At 42.5% G+C, this 19105-nt stretch overlaps 1 protein-coding gene across 1 annotated transcript; it reads left to right on the top strand.

Moving 5' to 3' along the window:
- The first annotated feature begins 7480 nt into the window (after positions 1–7480).
- Positions 7481–17528, top strand: LOC146426608 (uncharacterized). The gene is made up of 16 exons (XM_085083318.1): positions 7481–7992; positions 8785–8867; positions 9067–9223; positions 9733–9894; positions 9976–10101; positions 10251–10471; positions 11055–11104; positions 11774–11868; positions 13693–14430; positions 14781–14863; positions 15093–15249; positions 15527–15688; positions 15787–15912; positions 16279–16496; positions 16761–16843; positions 17057–17528. Exons 1-16 carry the CDS (start codon positions 7570–7572, stop codon positions 17152–17154), a joined length of 2982 nt encoding a protein of 993 aa, XP_084939444.1. The 5' UTR covers positions 7481–7569; the 3' UTR covers positions 17155–17528.
- Positions 17529–19105: the final 1577 nt, after the last annotated feature.

Below are 19105 nucleotides of genomic sequence, written 5' to 3' on the forward strand. Positions count from 1 at the left end.
AAAGTCACTGAGAGCCACTAAATTAGAATCCATCACTTCACAGCTTCTACTTAGCCCAGCTATTAGATAATACAACTTCCTGAAGAGCCATTCCCCACTCCCAGCAATCCAGTCTGTATCTGATTGCTCAGAAGAGATAATGCCATTGATTCATTCCAAGTGTTTATGGCTGGTCAGGACCCTGCACATACTCTGATGATGTTCTTCAATGTACCTGTGCCAACAGCCTGATTGAAATGAAGCCTGTACAGAATGCTGTGCTGGCATCTTTGGGAGCTTTGTAGTATTTGGGAGACTTTAAGAGCACAGGTAGTGCTGCTTCTGATCTCAGAGTGGTGGCTTTGAAGGGAAGGAAATCTTCAGGAGTGTGATGACATATGGCTTGAAAAATTGCTTTATTAATTCATTGTATTGAAAGTGATTGAACTCTGCCAACTTGTATGTGTTCTCCTTTAGTATTCCATACACACAGAAGTGCCATTTCAACCCCAAGAAAGTGACGGACCTAGGTCCAAAAAAAGTGCAATTTCAAAAATACGAAGTATCATAAAAAATAACACCCTCCAAATGAATAAATTCTACATCTCATAAATGGAAAAGGATGGCAAAGAAACATCAGCAGGAAAGAAGAGCATTTCTCAGTCTAAGTGAATGATGCAACAATACTTCTGCAAACCAACAAGATACAGGCACTCAGCCTATAAAAGGAGGCTGAAACCATCGGCATTCACAACCGGCTCCTTGCAGTTTCACCTGCCATTTAAGGCAGTCCTGCACAGAATAATCCTCAGCATGATTTCCAAGAGCCTTGACTGCACTCCAGCCTGGGCATGAGTCACAGCTCATTTCACTTGTAGAAATGTTAAAACTTATTAAGGTGTATTACAATAGGCAGCTTTGGTAAGTGAAGTGTTGATCCCCTGGAAGAAGTGTGCGATGAGGTAATGCAGTCATGGTTTGTGCTATTAATCACACATTCTTCTGGGGAGCTGGCCCCACACTGCTTGGGGTTCAGCCTTATTTATCAACAGCCACATCTGTAGAATGAAAATTTTTGCTTTCTGCCTTCCTGGTTAATGCGGATGCAAAATTAACAAAGTCATTTCATAAAGAGAAGAAAAGAAATCTTGCCTTTATAGCACTGCTAAACCCACTGCTTCTATGGATTATTGAAGCAGAGAGAATAGGTAGAAGAGCTGGTAAAATATTTCACAATGTCCACACCCTGACCTATAAAGGTTTCTAAAGTTTTGCTAGGAGATGCCTGTTCCTGTGTATGAATCATTTAGAAAAAGGAAGAATCTATAAACAGGGAAGCAAGGGAAGAATAATGCTGGAGAGGCTGCACCCCCTGTCCCCCCATGTCCTGCATTATACAGCAAAAGCATCTTAATTATTGACTCTATCTGGACATTTGGCTTAGTGAAATCCCAGCTTAAGTTTTACCATGTTGTTTCCTCATCATTCCTCCCTCTGTAAAATTTTTCATTCTTTTCAAGCTGCACTTTTATGATACCTTTAATTGTGTGACTGTACTGAAATGACCTACTTGACTAATGCCAGGCCTAGGACTGGCACGAACCAATTGTCTGCAAAACTATTCCATGAAACAGAAGCATCAATGTTGGACAGCTTGGAGTGTCCCTATGGCAGGAGCTCCCAGTGTGAGACATGACCTAATGGTGAGGCAGGTGTAGAGCTGCTTCTTCTGGACATGTTAATTTGCTTTTTGAATGTCTGAATATGCATTAGAAGCTTAAAGGCATAAAATCATAACACCAGCTGTGGTAAAGACACTTTCAATAACTATATAGACTTCGGGGGTAAATTTTTTGGCTTTCCAATGTCCTAAGGACAAGTCCAAAGGAGTCGATGTGACGGGCGGTAATTAGGCTCTATAGAAAGCAACAAAAATGAGGAATATAATTTGGAAAAATGTGTTTCAATTAAGAGGCATAATTAGCTGGAGCAGGCAGGGAAAAGGAGAAACAAACAGGCTGAAGTAGCTACAAACTACAGGTCTTCCTTAGAACAGAAGTTAAAGGTGTGCTGCCTTCAGAGAAGTACCGGCTTTGGCTCAGCTCTGCACCCCCAAACCATCCATATGAGAAAATAAAACATCAAATGCATCAAACAAAAAACTGGGAGTGACTCTTGCCAGAACAATTTCAAAGCAGGAAATCTGTAACGTTGCTTCAAGCAGACAGAAATTGTGATCGTAAAGTTGCCGGTGCAGGAAAGAAAAATCTTTTTTATGTCTTATTAGTGAGACAAATGATTAATATTTGAAAGCCATTCCAGAACCCAGGCTCTGCTTCCAGGTTAATCTCACAAGAGACACTCTGAACACATTCTGAGAATGGATTCACTGGAAATAACATTGCTACTGTACAGAACAAAACCCACAAAAGCACAACTAAAGAAACCTTTTCTTTAATGTCTACAGCCTATTGCTGACTAAAACTTGATATACTCAAGCATCAGGCGTAAAAAGGGCATCATTTAAAGGGATAATGCATACTCCCTGTCCTCAAAGACTCAGATGTCAAAATTTAGAAAAACAGACTATTCTTGCCATTGCTTCCAAACCCACTCCACACACAGCACTGAACTCCTTAACTACAGCTAGTGGCTCTGAAGAGAAATATGCCTCTAAACGTTTGGCCACAAGAGTAATGCAAATAAATTTCCTCTGGGTATAGGGCCAGCAAAGTGGATAATATGAGAAATTTCGTTATGTAATCCGCGAGTTTATTCACTTGCTCAAGTTCCGCACGGTGAGCAATACACGGAGGGCTGGAGGCAGCTCCGTTCCAAAGGCCGGTGGTGGCCTCTAGTGACAACCAGGTAGATCCGCACGGATCCCCGTGCCTGTCCCTGCTCCTGCTGCTCCTCCTGGGCTCCTGCGGCTGGGGAACAACTTCTAACTGGAAATTTCTGCTGCAGTATTTGTGTAATGTACGTTACTAACAATGCCAGACTTTCTCCAGAGGAGTATGGAGCCGGATTTTCAGCCTGTTTCCTTTATTTCGCTTTTTTTAGTACCTGCTCTCCTGACACAGATCTTGACGCTGGAATGGTATTTTGTTTTCCAAGCAGCCCATAGCTTGCTTCTGGTTGTACGAACCCGTGGAGTGGGGATCCCGTGAGATCGCTGGGATGCACTGAAAGGGTGAAATTCCAGAGCAGCCCCCAAACAAGAAGCTGCAGCTGTGCCTCTGCCCAGGCACCTCCTGGCACTATGAGTGCAATTATACCCTGGGGAAAAATCGATCTGGGGGCTCCAAGTGTGACACAACTGAGATTCCCAAAAGCAAAAGGATTTTTTTTTTTTTAACTTTGGGGAAAAAAATCTACAAATATGTGAACTCATGCAACAGTGTGTTCATATGTATCTTTTATGGCATACGATCAGTGTGTGCGTATTTTTGCACAGGGTGATGAAAATTGTATTTGCTTCCTGAATCATAGAAATACGCAATATTTTTCATGGATACTAAACTACTCCAGCATTATGGAACTGAGAGAGCCAGTAAGCTGAAATTCTCTCCAGTTCACTGGTTTTCTCATTCCCCTGACACTTCAGTTGCACAGGGTATTTCCAAGGGAGAGAGATCTGACAGCAGTCCTGTTAGAGCCAATCTTAATGGCACTTTTGGGGGAGAAAAAAGAGAAGCTTCGTTTGTGTGGCCTGGAGCTGTTTTTGTTGGCACTGAGATCTGATTCTGTTCGAGGAGAGCAGCTGAGACAGGAAAGGCAGCTCCTGACTTTCATTTTCCACCTGTGGCTGGGGAGGGATGGAACCCACACACTGCCTCATGCACAACTCCAGGAGCTGGAACAGCTCTCTAAGTACCATAAATATGTAAAGTAATGTTTTAACTTACCCCTCTGGTCAAAGCTCCAAGCAGGAAGAAAATGCAGTGGTTTGATGATTGAGATATTTTCATTGGACAAAAGATAAAAAGGAGAGGGAAATGAGGGGAAAAAAATATGTGAGGCAGACTGTAAGATCTTGAGTTGCAAATGTTCAGGGCTTAGGTGAATCCAGTTAAGTTGGTGGCATCATCCAGAACTTTCTCTCCTCTGACTCCGTTCAGCAAAGCACAAAACACATTGCTTTGCTTTTTAGAGAGAGCAGGCTTTGTGGACATTGGCATTAACGGGAGGTGCAAAGGTAGTTAAAAAGAGAAGGAGGGGAATTTCTCAGACCCAGAAAATATTGAATACTGGAACATGGCTGGAATATTGGACATGGAATGCATCTTTCTTGAATGCACATTGCACAGCAGACATCCTTTCAGGACTAGAGCGTAGATGCTAAACCCAAACACAGTTACAGGAACCAAGAAAAGGGTGTTGGATTTCACCCCTAAAATGGATCATCTCTACAGACTGAACTAAAAGACTTTGCTTTATTTAAGTCTCTATGTCATCTAAAAGAAAAGCATCCGTTCCACCTAAAGGCAGCAGAAATGCAGACCCACAGCTGGGTGTGTCTTTTTTCCTTGAACTCTCCAGACTGGTTGCCCATGGCTGGTTAGCACAGGTGAGTCATAGGGAACGGCATCCACATTATCAGAGCCCTGCAGGACTTATCTCCATGGCCCTCTAATGCACATTAAACTTCTGTCACACAGCTGACATTTCTTCATGAAATCAAACAATTCATTAGTGTTGCTATAAATGTTTTATTATGTCTAGAGCCAACCCACTCTGACCAAGCACGTCACTGAAGGGAAGTGTTACCCATGAACCCACAGACTGTCCTCTACAGCTCTCACAAATTAGTCTGGAGCTGAAATTGCTCTGCTGAGCTAAAGCACCAGCAAACTGTTACAGCACTTCTTCAACAATGCCGACCAAAACTGTAGTACTGGACAATAGATTTTTAGGTTGTTCCACATGTATTTAGACAACTTACTGTTACAACCACAAAAATTTTTAAAAATAAATAAAAATGAGGCAGCCCATGTTCTTGCAGATAATTCCTGGGCATAGTCCAGGGGTGTAGGAGGCTGAAGTCCCAGCGGACAGCCTTGAGGAGCCCCTTGTCCTCCAGCCTGGCTGGGGCCTTGCCCTCCCCTCACTGCCATGGCTGCAGCTTTGGGGCTCCCTCTGGCAGTTTCCAGTGACTGATGCAACCAGTCAAGGTACGTTTCATGGAAAAAAGTGTAAGCCAGGAGCAAAGCCCACCTCTGATGTGAACCTATCCTGATCCTAGCAAATATTCATGCCAATATCCTAGCTTTTTGAGGGGGATAGAAGCATATATAAAATGTTAAGACCAGAGAAATTGTCAGTAAAGAATTTAGGGATGAGAATAAAAAGAACACTAAGAAAATTCTGCCATATATCTTTTCACATCAGGTCTGCACAATGCCATTGCTCCATGCTTCCCCTTGCATACATCTGGGACACTTCTGCTTAATAGTCTAGGTGATCCTGGAAGGAAAATAATTGCTAGAGATTCAGCTTGAACTAAAGCAGAAGAACAATAACACAAGGCAAATGTCTGACCTAAGCCTGATGCTCACATTAATTCAGATCATTGACTTCTTTTTTCATTTGCTCACTAAGTGAAAAAATAGAACCCCTAAATTAAGTTTAGAAAAAATATCACCAAGGTAACATGGAAACTAATTTTAATAAATACAGAGAAGACAGAGCAGAATATCTGCTCTTAAATAGACTGCCACAAAATCTATTTAATTCTATATATTTAAATCTATATAATGCAGAGATCTAGGCAGTGAGATATAGAGCCAAGGGATGTAAGAACAGCAGGATCTCTTCTGTACTCCTCCTATATTCTAAAGGTATAAGCTCTGCTCTACTAAAATGAATAATTCTTCCTCAGCCTGAATAATTTCAATGGACAAAGGACAACCCACCCTGAGTCTCTGTAATGACACACCAAATGTCATGGCCAGTGTACTTTGGTCTCACATCTCATTAAAGTTTTTTATTATAAGTTACACCCAAAGAAGCTCAAGGTCCAAAGACAACCCACAGCATCCTTCTAGAAAAAAAATCCTGCCCTGGACACTGATTGCTTTGGTTTGGAAGCTGGGTTTCCAGAACAGCCAAGTATAATGTTAGTTTAACTCTCTGCCTTGAGCCAATACCAGTTAGACTAATCCCTAGCACAGTAACTTAAAAAACTTGGCAATACTGATTGCCTAATATTCTGGGCTGGGTGCTCTCAGAAACCTGAAGGTACCTCCAACACGCAGTGCAATGCCTCCAAAGCTCAGTGTCTCACCAATTTCTGCCCCCCAAGGTGGGAGATCAGTACGTACGACAGCTGCTGTCACTAACACAAGCCATGTGTGTTCATTGTTCTACCTGACATCAGTAACACACTAAAGCACTGTCAGTGCAATGCCCCAGGAGCTGCACCTCCACACTGTCCCAACACACACCTGCCACCTGCTCTCCTGCAGCACCAACAACCCCGCAGCAATCAGGCTCTGCTCTTGCTTTCCAAATTCTCCATGCACTTTCTGTATCAAGTGAACAGCACGGTCAGCCCTGGAGCCTCTGCACGATCAGCAGCAGGATTGTTGGGTTTCATCATGCCATGGAAAGGCAGCTGGTTTCCTGTTAATGACCACAGCCCCAGGGCTGGGGACAGACCCCCCAGCATGGCTCTTGTTAGCTGGTGTTCTCTGGACCATTGATGAGGCAGGAGGGAAACTTCTTTTGCTTCAACTTCAGCCACACAGGAGGGCTGGAGGCTCCTTCTGCTGGAAGCTGGAAGTCAACACTTCCAGCCACTCTGGACCTCAGCATCTCACATGTGATTTACAGCAGGCTGTGAAGGTTTCCAATATTCTCATTCCTTTTACCTCACTTAAGGACAAAGAAATGCCCTTCCCACTTAATCTCAGCTGTACTGAAAGCTCAAATTCCATTTGCAAGGGTCTTCTAGTACCAGAAAAATGCATAGTCCATCCAAGCTGATGGCAACAGCCTCCACTCAGCACTGGCAGTGCAGATATTGGTTTGTGCTTACTATGAAATTAATTCATATGGTAGTACAGTTGCCTCCTTTCTAATAATTTATACACTGTTCTAGACTGTCCTGAGGCCCAAATTATCACTTACTCAACAGAACACAAATATAAATATTTTAAGTCTCTTGTCACGTAACAGGCAACTCTCATTTTAAATTCATGCACTGCACAGGGGGCTAAGAACCTACTCATTTGTTCCAAAGGGCTACAGAGGGGATTGGCTGCAGGTACATGGTTATAAATGATTCAACAGATCATTTGTGCTTTATCTGTTTTTCAAAATAACAAAGCAAGCAAACTACCCAGGGAGTGTTCCTCAAACACAGATGAACAGATGAGAACCCCTTCAAATTATGGGAGGGGGGGCAATATCCTGTGTGCTCTTTGTGCTGATAGCAGTGACATTCTACATCAACATAGGTGGGGTTTCCAGCCACTGTGCTTCCTCTTGGACCTGGTATAAAGGTGCACAGTTCACACTCAGCTCCTCGTTGCCCTGTCTCTCTCTGTGCTGATTCACCTGCTGCAGTCCAGAAGACAAAGAGCACAAATGGCATTCTCCACCCGCAGCATCCAGTGGGGTACAAGCAGCCGTCTCCAGTCCTCCGCACCCAGTGTCAGTGGTTTGACCTCCAGGAAAATGTCCATCCAGAAGATCCAGGCACCCAGTGTCTATGGGGGAGCTGGGGGCTATGGCACCCGCATCTCAACCAGCACCAGCTCTGGCCAAGGCCTCGGAGGGAGCCTCCAGCTCAGCATCACTGGTAGCGATGTGCTGCTTGCTGGCAACGAAAAATCAACCATGCAAAACCTGAACGATCGCTTGGCTTCGTACCTGGAGAGGGTGCGCTCACTGGAGAAGTCAAACTCCATGATTGAAATGCAGATCAAGGAATGGTATGAAAAGAACACCATAAGCGTAGGGCAGGACTACAGCTCCTACTTCAAAACAATTGAAGAACTCCGAAATAAGGTAAGAGATCATAGAGCCCTCTATAAATACAGGAATTGCAATTATCAGTGAGAGAGAGAATAATCCGTTGTAGAAAATGTACTTTTCCAAATTGTAATTGGCCCAGCTGAGAAAAAAAGGAGCTAATTTTCATAAGCTACAAATTTGTGACAGATTTTACATCATTTGTAATACCAGATATATGCCTGCAGATGTGAGTAATCTCACACCTGAAAAATCTTTGACTCAAAATTAACTAGTTCTGTGATATTTGCCTTAGGTGGCTTTAATTAGAGATACTACTAATGGTAATCTACATATTTAAATATAGTTTAGCAACAGTATATTTCCAAGTGGGTTTTTAGAAAAGAAGGGCAAACACTCAGAAAAAAATTAAAGATCACTACTTAAACTGGTAAATTACCACTGGAAACCATTACATAGTCCCAGCAATCAACTGACAAGTTTGTCAAATCTTTCCAGAATCTTTCCATTTTCTGTCAAATGTTTCCAGAATTCCTTCAATCTTTCCCCTGATATTTTTTATCAGTTCTACTTCATAGCATTTAAAAGCAGATCCCTTCAGAGAACAGTTTATCCCAACTATTCAATATACTTATTTTACAGCAAGACGATTTGCCTTTTGGACACCCCTAATTCCTTTCACGCACTTCAGATGGAACTTAGCTTTAAACCCAGCTGACTTACAGACAGCTGAAATGAAGCGGAATGAAGCCCAGTATTCACTCCCAGGAAAGGATCAAGTGTGAATTTCTGTGCAAAGTTTCATCACTTGTCCACCATTTCTTTTAGGTTTCTGCTGCCCAGATGGAAAATGCCAGGCTCATCCTGCAGATTGACAATGCCAAGCTGGCTGCTGATGACTTTAGGCTGAAGTAAGTTCCATGATTTTGTATCAATTCTCTTTCACACTCCTCTTATTTAGAAAGCTTCCAGTCATTGGAATCAGTGCTGGCAACATATTCAAATTTTAAGTTTAATGAAAATTTCCCAGTGACTGTGATAGTTACTGATTCTAACATTTACATCAAACCACTTCATTCCAATGATGACAAAAGGAACCTTATTGCACAGGTTTGAAAATGAACACCTGCTGAGGCAGAGTGTGGAGAGTGACATCACTGGACTGCTCCGTGTCCGTGACGATCTGACTCTGACGAAAGCTGACCTGGAGTCCCAGATTGAGAGCATAACTGAGGATCTCGTTTTCCTTAGGAAGAACCATGAGGAGGTGAGAGCAGCTGAGCACTGCCAGGGAGAGGGGTTTTGAGTGGCAAACAGAAACAGTCTCACTAGGAAGCATTTCTATCCTTCCTGAAAGCAGCATAACCATGTGTGGCACTAAGGGATATCCAAGCTGTCAGGGAGCAAAGCCTGAACACTCCTCCATTCCAGGAATGAAGCAGTGAAGGTTTTCTCTAAGAATAATTTATGGTTTAGGAATTACTACCCCAAAAAGTACACAAATGGGAGCCATGACTTCTGCCCTCCATTCCATAGGTCCAGTTCTGAGGAAATCATTTCTATGATACATTTATCTATGATATAGCATTTATTGCTATATAGTCATTAAACTGCTCTGAGATGAGGTGCACTAAACAATATTTACAAGGTGATTAAGTTGTCTTGCCCCCAGGTACTATTGAAGGATTAGTGCCATGTGTGTAGATGTTTAGTTTATGTCAAATACCCAGCAGTGACAGCTCCCTGCAGTCGGTGCTAACACAATCCCCATTGCAGGATGTCAACAGACTGCGCAAAGAGGTGACTGGCTCTGTGGAGGTGGCAGTGGATGCTGCTCCTGGCATTGATCTCGCAGCTATTATGGAAAACATGAGAAAGCAATATGAAGAAATGGCAGAAAAGAACCGCCAAGAAGCCAAAGAACGTTTTGAAAAGCAGGTAAAGCCAACTGCTTAAAGATCAGCAAGAAACTTAGTCATGCCTAGCTGCAGTTAACAGTCCCTCCATTTCTCATTCCAGACAGTAGAACTGAACCAGGAAGTTGCCCTCAATATTGAACAGCTGGAGGTCCAAAGGAAGGAGATCACAGAACGGAGACAGGTCTTCCAGACCCTGGAGCTGGAATTACAGTCCCTGCTGGGCATGGTAAATAACAAAAGGCAAAATAAGGACTGTGGATAGCAGAGAGTTACAAAGATAAATAGAGGAATGAGTGGCTTTACAATCAAAATGCTATTTTAACACAAAAATTTATCCTCTAAATAATATCTCTCTGTTCTTCTCATGGACCATAGAAACAGACCCTGGAAGGCTCTGTGGCTGAAACAGAAGCAAGGTACAGTTTCCAGCTTGCCCAGATACAGGGAGCAATTTCCAGCCTGGAGGCTCAGCTGAGGCAGCTCCGAGCTGACATGGAGGCTCAGAACAATGAGTACATCACCCTGCTGGATATCAAGACTCACTTGGAGATGGAAATCGCCACGTACCGCCGGCTGCTGGAGGGAGAGGAAAACTGGTGAGCAAACACGTGGCTTTGCGTGCTATTTTGGGTTTTGTATCAAATCTGCCACTCTCCAACTGCTTTGGGGTGGGGCAAGTCCATTGCCCAGTTCTCAGCCACAGAATCAGAGCAGGCTGCACTTCAGGCTGGGCTGCTGAAGCTGCTGTGGAATTCTGAGTTGGGCTCTCCCAGCCCACAGACTGTCACTGTGTGAGCTGGGAAGTTGGGTAGATGTTCACTTGCCAGGAACACCAGTAATGCAGGTTTGGATCAACTTGTCCATATGGGTTAAGCAGGGAATGGAACTTCCCCTCAGATTCTGCCAGTTCAGCTGTTCTGGTTCAGGAACTGTATCAGGTATACCTGCACGAGCTGAAGTCTTGGCATTGCAGAGATATGTCTGCAGGTTAATTGCACCTCCAGCTTAGCAAGTTTTGGTTTAATTGAGAGAACTCATTTTACTGAGTTATCTCCTGGTTAAATGTCTTGATGAAAGGGGATTAGCTGTCCTGATCAAATACATAGGAAACGCACAAGGATGTTCTTTCAATGCATGAGTTGCCATACATTTATACTTTCTAATTTATAATTTTAACAGGGAAAAAAATGAAGTGAAACTGGCAGTAATGCCACCAGACTATGATAAAGGTATGTCCCACCAACTTCTTTCTGTTTTGATGGCTGCCTGTTGAAATGCTATGGAATGAAGTAGGCTGATATAAAACAACAGCTTCAGAGCAAATAATCAGCCAGCGGAATCTCACATTAAGAAAGCAATCAACTGTATGATTACCCTACAGGGACTGTACTAACCTCGGTTTATATATACAATTCAGGTGCCCAGTGTAAAATCACAGACTCACCCATTCTGTGATTCTGTAGCTTCTCGCAGAGCCAAGCAAACAACAGAGAGTTACTGAATTTCCCTCTGGAGAAGCGCAGAAGCATCTGCCTCTCCCCACTGGCTGCACAGGGAAACTGAGGCTCCCAAGTAACATATCCAGTTTCATAGAAAATTTCCAATTTGGTGTAAGTCTATTCCAAGGTTTTAGGTCTACAAGTTTGTGCTAAACTGAAACAAAACTATCAAGAGTGATAGAGAGTTACTGAACCCAGTGTCCACTGCAGTCTATGGGCAACATACTCAATACTCAAAAGAGGAGAAGCCACACCCTGCTCACCACAAAAGTTTACCTCAAGTACTTGTGGACTGAAGATGCTTTTTGCTATTTCCTCATTGACTGCTACTACTGCAGCAATATTACTCTGTCAATGTACATTGTATTTAATGAATTATCTTTTCAATTTTGGTAACAGAATCAAGCAAATTTAAGAAGATCAAGACAATAGTTGAAGAGGTGGTTGATGGCAAGATTGTCTCCTCTGAGGTCAGAGAGATCGAAGAGAAGATGTAAATGGCACCAGCAGTGGAGATGCCTCTGAGTTTCCTGGAGCTGATGCCAAAACAAAAAGATTTATAAAGAATCTGATCTAATTCACCCTAAACCCCAGCAGGGTTGAAAAATGCCAAATTATCAAATCCTAAACAATTTTTGTTGGTGGTGTTTTTGTGGGGGAGCATTAATAAAAATGTGTAAGTTGCAACATAAAATACTGGCTTTACTTACATTGTGACTAAGTACCTTGATGGAAAAAAACCAAGTCAGCCTGGTATAAGTGCTTCCAACACAGATAAAAATGGAAGTATTGGGTTTTTAAAATGCATTAAGGCATCAGTTCAGCACACCTTTTCTGAATGTGAACTCCCACTCAAACATAAAGCAGCTTCACCTCATTAAAACTCGATTTTCCAACAAATAAGAGATGTCAATTTGTTTTTTACAATAAATTAACATGAAAAATAAATTGAAGAAGCCTATTTGATACTTTTCATGCTCTGTGAATGATTATGTCACCAGGGACTACAGCAAGCCAAGATATTTTACCAATATAGATAAAGAATATATTTGAAATTATCTCTCTCAAACCTTTCTGTGCCAGTAACGTTCCCTGTCCCATAGGGAGGCCCCTGTGCCACACCTGGATCCTCAGTCCCAGGAGTTTACATTTTTCTCTTGAGAACATAAACACACAAAGCTCTTTCCTATGAAACCTCACCTGTCCAGAGCTATTTACTGTACATAAATAGCTGCCAAAGAACTAATCCTCTGCTTTCACTGCCCCGAGTCACTGAGACCAGGCTATCAGCTCATTTCCATAGACATGCTTTACTTACACCTTTGATCTTCCGCTCCTTTCTGCCCCAAAAGCACCCCATGCTCCTGGGCGCGGATAAATCAAAAATTAATACGTTTCAGTTGACAAATCCAATGATATAATTAAGCCAGGAGAAAGTAAAAACTATTTTCCATTTATCAAAATAACTTCAAAAGAAAAATATACTGGTTTGGGAGGGTTGCCATGCCCAAACCTGCACCCAGAAGCACTGCATTTGATCTTTAGACTTGTATTATAAAAAGTACCAAATACAGAAATCAGATTTCTGATTTTGAGATAACAGCAAACAATTTAGCAGACACAGTGGTCAGTTCTCAGCTCCAAAGTACAAACTGTTATATGCTTTATGAATATAGTCTTATATTCTTATCCCTCTGAGGTATTTCAATGATTAAATGTTTAGGGCATAAACCAAATTCCAAATCCTATTGGGTATAAGTGTATTTACATTTTCATATTAAGGATCACCCTGCAGCTCACTAAACACCCAGTCCAGTGGACACCTGGTGGTCACTTTTCCTACTTCTTTTGAAGCATCCAGAAACACTAATCCAGCAGAGGCTCCTGCCAGAAAAGCATTATGAGAAGAAAGACATTCCTGCCACACATGCTGGGAAGCAGGGATCAAAGGGATCACTCTGCTGACATAGCAAACTCCTGTAATAACAGCCCCAAACCCAGGAAGCACTGAATCTGCAATGACAAAACAATTATTTAGGAGGGATTTACATGCGGAAAGAACTTTTTGTGCTCCACTGCACATAGCACAACACAATCGTGATGTCTCAGCTCCACTCCACCCATTTCCCCTCATACAAATACCTGGAGGGCACCAGATTTCCACTCCCATTGGCAATTTTGGTTGGCACATATCATTTCGGTTGGTCAGAGCACACTAAACTGACGTCCCCTCCAAACAGGAGGGAGAGAGAGAGTGAAAGCTCTCCCCAGGAGGTGGAGACTCCTCCTGAAACACCCACTGCTGTCCCTCTATAAAGCTGACCCTTCTCCCACTCTGCCCTGCTCTCTGTTGCATCCTCCACGGAGCAGATCCAGGCACCTCAAGCACCATGGCCCTTTCCGTGCGCACAAGTGGCGGGTCCCGGCAATTCTCCTCTCGGAGCGGACTTGGCGGAGGATCTCTGAGGATGTCCAGCTCTAGTGGTGGAGGAGGCTTTGGTGGCAGTGGGCTTGGGTTTGGTGGGGGTTCTGGTGGAGGGTTTGGTGCTGCTTCTCTGATGGGTTCAGGCTCTGGGTTCGGTGGGGGCTATGGAGGCAGCTCAGGTGCAGGATTTGGGAGCAGCTTAAGCAGTGGCTTTGGTGGAAGCTTTGGAGGTGGTTTGGGTGGTGGCTATGGAAGTGGCTTAGGCAGTGGTTTTGGGGGAGGTTTGGGAAGTGGTTTTGGCAGTGGTTCAGGTGCTGCTTTTGGAGGTGGCTTTGGTGGTGGCTCGGGGACTGGTTTTGGAGGTGGGTTTGGCCCTGCTGGTGCTGGGTTTGGCCCTGCTGGTGCTGGGGATGGTGGCATTCTTTCTGGCTCAAAAAAAGAGACAATGCAGAACCTCAATGACCGTCTGGCTGCGTATCTGGACAAAGTGAGATCTCTGGAGGATGCCAACACTGAGCTGGAGCGCAAAATCCGTGAGTGGTATGAGAAAAGTGGCCCTGGCACTGGCACCCCTGGATCTGGAAATGACTACAGTAAATTCTACCCGGTCATTGAAGATCTCCGAAACAAGGTAGCAAAGCAGTGTAGCAGTGTATTTAACGTATCTTTATATTTGTAATTCACTTAATGGTATGAATGAAAACAACAAATTTCTTTCAGAAACCAAGAGCACATTTATCCTTTGGTTCTGACGCAGTGACCTCTGTCACCTTGCACTGGTGACATGTGCTGAGTTTTTCCTGTACATTAAAGCAGTTCTGTAGCCGTGTCACACCGTGATTTGTCTAATCTGAATAAAGGAGAAGGCAGGGATGCAATGCAGATCTACAAACCCTTGTAGAACACAAAGTTTAAAGCCATTACAAAGCCATGAGGCCTTTGGGCTGTAACATCATTCTCTGAACGCTGTTTCTATTCTAGATCATCAATGCAACCATTGACAATGCAAGGATCATTCTGCAGGTCGATAATGCCAGACTGGCTGCTGATGACTTCAGACTGAAGTAAGGATATCTTAGTGCTACAAAAAGTCTTACTAATATCTTTAGGAGAAAAATATTTCATATTAAAAATCTCTTTCCTTGTAGAAAACTTGTGATACAATTATTAAATAATATTATAATATTTATGTGTATTAAGTTTTCATGTTAAAGCCACAATAAAACACATCAGTAGTTTGCATTTAACCTCATTGGCCACGTTAAAAATAATATTTAATCCCTTTATGCACAGATATGAGAATGAAGTGGCTCTTCGGCAGAGTGTGGAGGCTGACATCAATGGTCTGCGCAGAGTCCTGGATGAGCTGACCCTGACCAGAGCAGATCTGGAGCTGCAGATTGAAAGCCTGAATGAAGAACTGGCTTATCTCAAGAAGAATCATGAAGAGGTTATTTTTTTCCTTTGTGAATTCATAACAAGACACAGGAAATTGTGAAACATCAAATTACTCCCTTATTTAGGCCAGTGGGAGTTCCTGGATTTCATTATTTGTTTTGTTTGCTGTTATTTTCTGAGTTTGCTAAGTGAAAGAGTGAAAGAAATACGTACAGTATTTATCTATAGAATAATAGAATCTATATCACATATATTTCTTTACATAAATTTTGGTAGAACTATTTTTCCTTTTATTAACAGAACCTTCTCTTTATTTTCAATCTCTCCAGGAGCTTCAGGGTATCCAAAGCAGTGAATTTGGCCAAGTCAGCGTGGAAATGGATGCTGCTCCAGGGACTGACCTGACCAAGCTTCTGAATGACATGAGGGGACAGTACGAAATCATTGCTGAGCAAAACCGTAAAGAGGCCGAGGCGTGGTTCAATGAAAAAGTAAAAAACAGAGAGAACAAACTCAGAAAAATGCTTGGGAAAATGAGTTCCCTAGTTGGAACAGTAAAATAACACCCCATTCTTCCTTGTCATTTCAGAGCGGGGAGCTGAAAAGGGAAATCTCTACTCATACTGAGCAGCTCCAGTCAGGAAAGAGTGAGATCACGGATTTAAAACGGACCCTCCAGAGTTTGGAAATAGAGCTGCAGTCTCAGCTCGCCATGGTATGTTCTAGGGAAGCTGCTGACTGCTCAGAGCCAATTCGGCAACTTCAAAAGTCTTTTTAGACCTTATCCTATTCCATAGGATTGAGGATTTGTATTTATTTCTGACTAAATCCTATATTCTTTTAGTTCCTAAATAGCAGTAATATATCTAACTGGATTGCAAAAAGCATGTCACAAAGGAGATGAGTTTTTACATCACATTTAGGGAAGCGACAAGGGAGTTTTCAAACTGGTGTTTTCAGAAAGAAAATAAAACCTTCTAAGTAATGCAGCTGTACTCACTCCCTTAAACTACTTCAGTTGGTTCTGTTTTTGTAAAGAGGCCTTTTTCTTAACCAGAGATTATTTAATATCCTTACACAGAAAAAATCCCTGGAAGACACTTTAGCAGAAACGGAAGGTGGTTACTGCGCTCAGCTGTCACAAATCCAAATGCAGATCGGGAACCTGGAGTCCCAGCTTTTCCAGGTCAGGGCTGACATGGAGCGCCAGAACGCAGAGTACCAACAGCTCCTAGACATCAAGACTCGTCTGGAAATGGAGATTGAAACCTACCGGCGCCTGCTGGATGGCGAGTTTGTGTAAGGAACTGTTTGACACAAAATATCTCCTTAGGTTTATTTTCTGTAGCAAAATCCTTTCCAGGAAGAAAAGAGGTAAAATAAGTGGAACATTCTCCAAATTACAGTAAAGCACATACAGCGATCCGAAATATCACTCTGACTGAGGAGAGTGAGCCATTCTGCTCAGTATTTAAATAATCTACCAATGTCACCATGAAAAGGCAATTTATCCCAATCCTATCAAACATCCTGCAACAGTGCATGTCTCTGATTTCCTTTTAGGGGCGCTGGACAGGCAGTTACGCTTGAAAGCTCATCCCTGACAGGGTCCAAATCTCAAACACAATCACTGGATTCTTCTCAGGGTAGGTAGAACTTGACTGAATAAAATTTTGTTTCTAAAATCATTCTCATAAATCAAATAATACATGTTATCCTGTTTAACTACATCATCGCGCTCATTAGAATCAGAAGCCAGTTTGAAAGGAAAAGGGGGGTAAAGGGTCATGTACGTGCTGCTTGGGTTTATCATCTTTAATATGTTGATATATATTTTTTGTTTTGTTCATGATGTTTAGATCCAACCAAAACTAGAAAGATCAAGACAATTGTCGAAGAAGTGGTAGATGGAAAAGTTGTTGCATCCCACGTTAAGGAAGTTGAAGAGAAGATATGAGGCACAATCTGATGTGGCAAAGGATCCATCTGCTCCAAGCCAAAATGGATAAATAACTTTATTCTTTTGTATGAAGTGATAAAAAATTTGGCTTTGTACTAAGAATCTTTTAGATAAGAAAAAGTCAGCACTTTCATTCCTTGCAGACATGCAATATATTTCCTGCTTCACTCTGTCAGCATTACCCGTATGATTTCTATGGTGCTCTTTAAAAATATCATCAAATCTCTGTTCAATAACCAGAAATATGAAGCACACATTTAATCAGCTTTGCCTTTTTATAATCTTTAGTAATCAATAGATAAAATAATTTTGCTGTTATAACCTCATTTTCCAGTTTTCATCATTAATAAAAAGGACTCAACAAGCTTTAAGGTATGAGTGTCCATTCATTCTCCATGACCCCCTCCAGCTGTGTGGTGAGCCAGCAATAAAATATGAATATTGAAAGCAGCTAGAATTCAAAATTCCATAAATCCTAGGAAAGATGCAATTGCTTATACCTGCCTACCTGTAGCCTTCAGGGATCTCATAGCCAGGTGTTCCCTATGCACCTGAAAAAAATAGGTAGAAAAAGAAAGCATTAATTTATACCATCCCAAGTACAATACTTTGTGTTTGTTTGATGGATTGCTAATGGTTTTCTTATGTAACTGTTCTCATCCCATCAATGACAAACACTGCCAATATTTTGGGTTTAGAACTACATAGAACAAGGACAATTGAGACACTTGTAGAAAAGAGAGTGGACAACAAAACCTTTCCATCTCAGTCCAGGTCAACTGGAAGACAGTCAGCTAAGGAAAATAAAATCCAAACACAGCATCCTTTCACATGTGCCAGCAGACATAGCCAAGAACAGGGAAGCCTTTTCTCAGCAGGAGACTTTTAAGTGGTACAGTACTTTGACTTCTAAAAAGATGTGTGTCTGGTAAAAGTGTACTGTCTGTTTTATCATTTCACTGATGTACATTCTTATTTAGAGCCTAAAATGCATTCTTTCTTTGGTAAATTTTAAATTTTCATTGAAAGCTGGATTTTTTTTTTTACCGTATATCTGATATTGTGCACTACTGAAAAAAATTAAATAGGTGAGACGTAAAACAAAATAGGTAAGACCCATTCTTAGCAGACAAGATCATCAGGATCACACAGTGCTCCAGTGAGCCAGGAAATGAAGAAACACTTGCAGAAAGCACGGCACAGCAGACAACCTGTGCTGGACCTGCCTGGGTGCTGTCAGAAAAGGGGTAAGAACCCCATTCACACTGCGTGTTGTGTGTACTGAGCACACCAACACTTGGCACAGGTACTGAAACACCATCAGAGATAACCCAGACCCTTTTTCTGACAGCAGTGATGTGTCTGAAGTGTACATCACCAGAACCTTGCTCTCTGCAGAAGAAGCCAAAGCCCTTACTACAAGTTGCACCAGCGCTATTCATCACCACTACTGGTTCCTCTCCCTCCTTGTGTGTTTCTGCCCATAAACCCACCGCAGTGTTGGGTGAGAGGATGCCCAGGAGCTCAGCTCGTTTCCAAAACAGGACAGTCCTCAACACTGAGTCAGGTCAGATACCTAAGGCTTTGTCTCTCTGAGTCTCAAACACCTTCAGGGATGGAAATTCTGGGACATCCCTAACAATGGTGGAGGCACCTGCCAGCGGCACTGCCAGCAATCCAGGTGTGCTGCTGGGAGGCTCTGCCCTCCATGTCCTCCTGCCAGCGCACTTCATGCTGGGCAGCTGTAACTTTATCCTTTGCTTTTTCCCTCTTATCCTCGCATTTCTGATGTTATAATACCCCATAGTCACAGTGTAACAAAAACATTAAGACATGGATAAATTAATTTCGGCACATAATTTAGGAATAGATACTTCAGTGCTATCCTTTGCTGCATTAACCTGCTGCCAGGACGGACTGACAGGCTCTGAGGCCCCCGCGCTCCCCG

This window comes from Lichenostomus cassidix, chromosome 27 (assembly GCF_008360975.1).
Source record: "Lichenostomus cassidix isolate B80296 chromosome 27, HeHo_3.0, whole genome shotgun sequence".
In the NCBI taxonomy this organism is placed as follows: Eukaryota; Metazoa; Chordata; class Aves; order Passeriformes; family Meliphagidae; genus Lichenostomus; species Lichenostomus cassidix.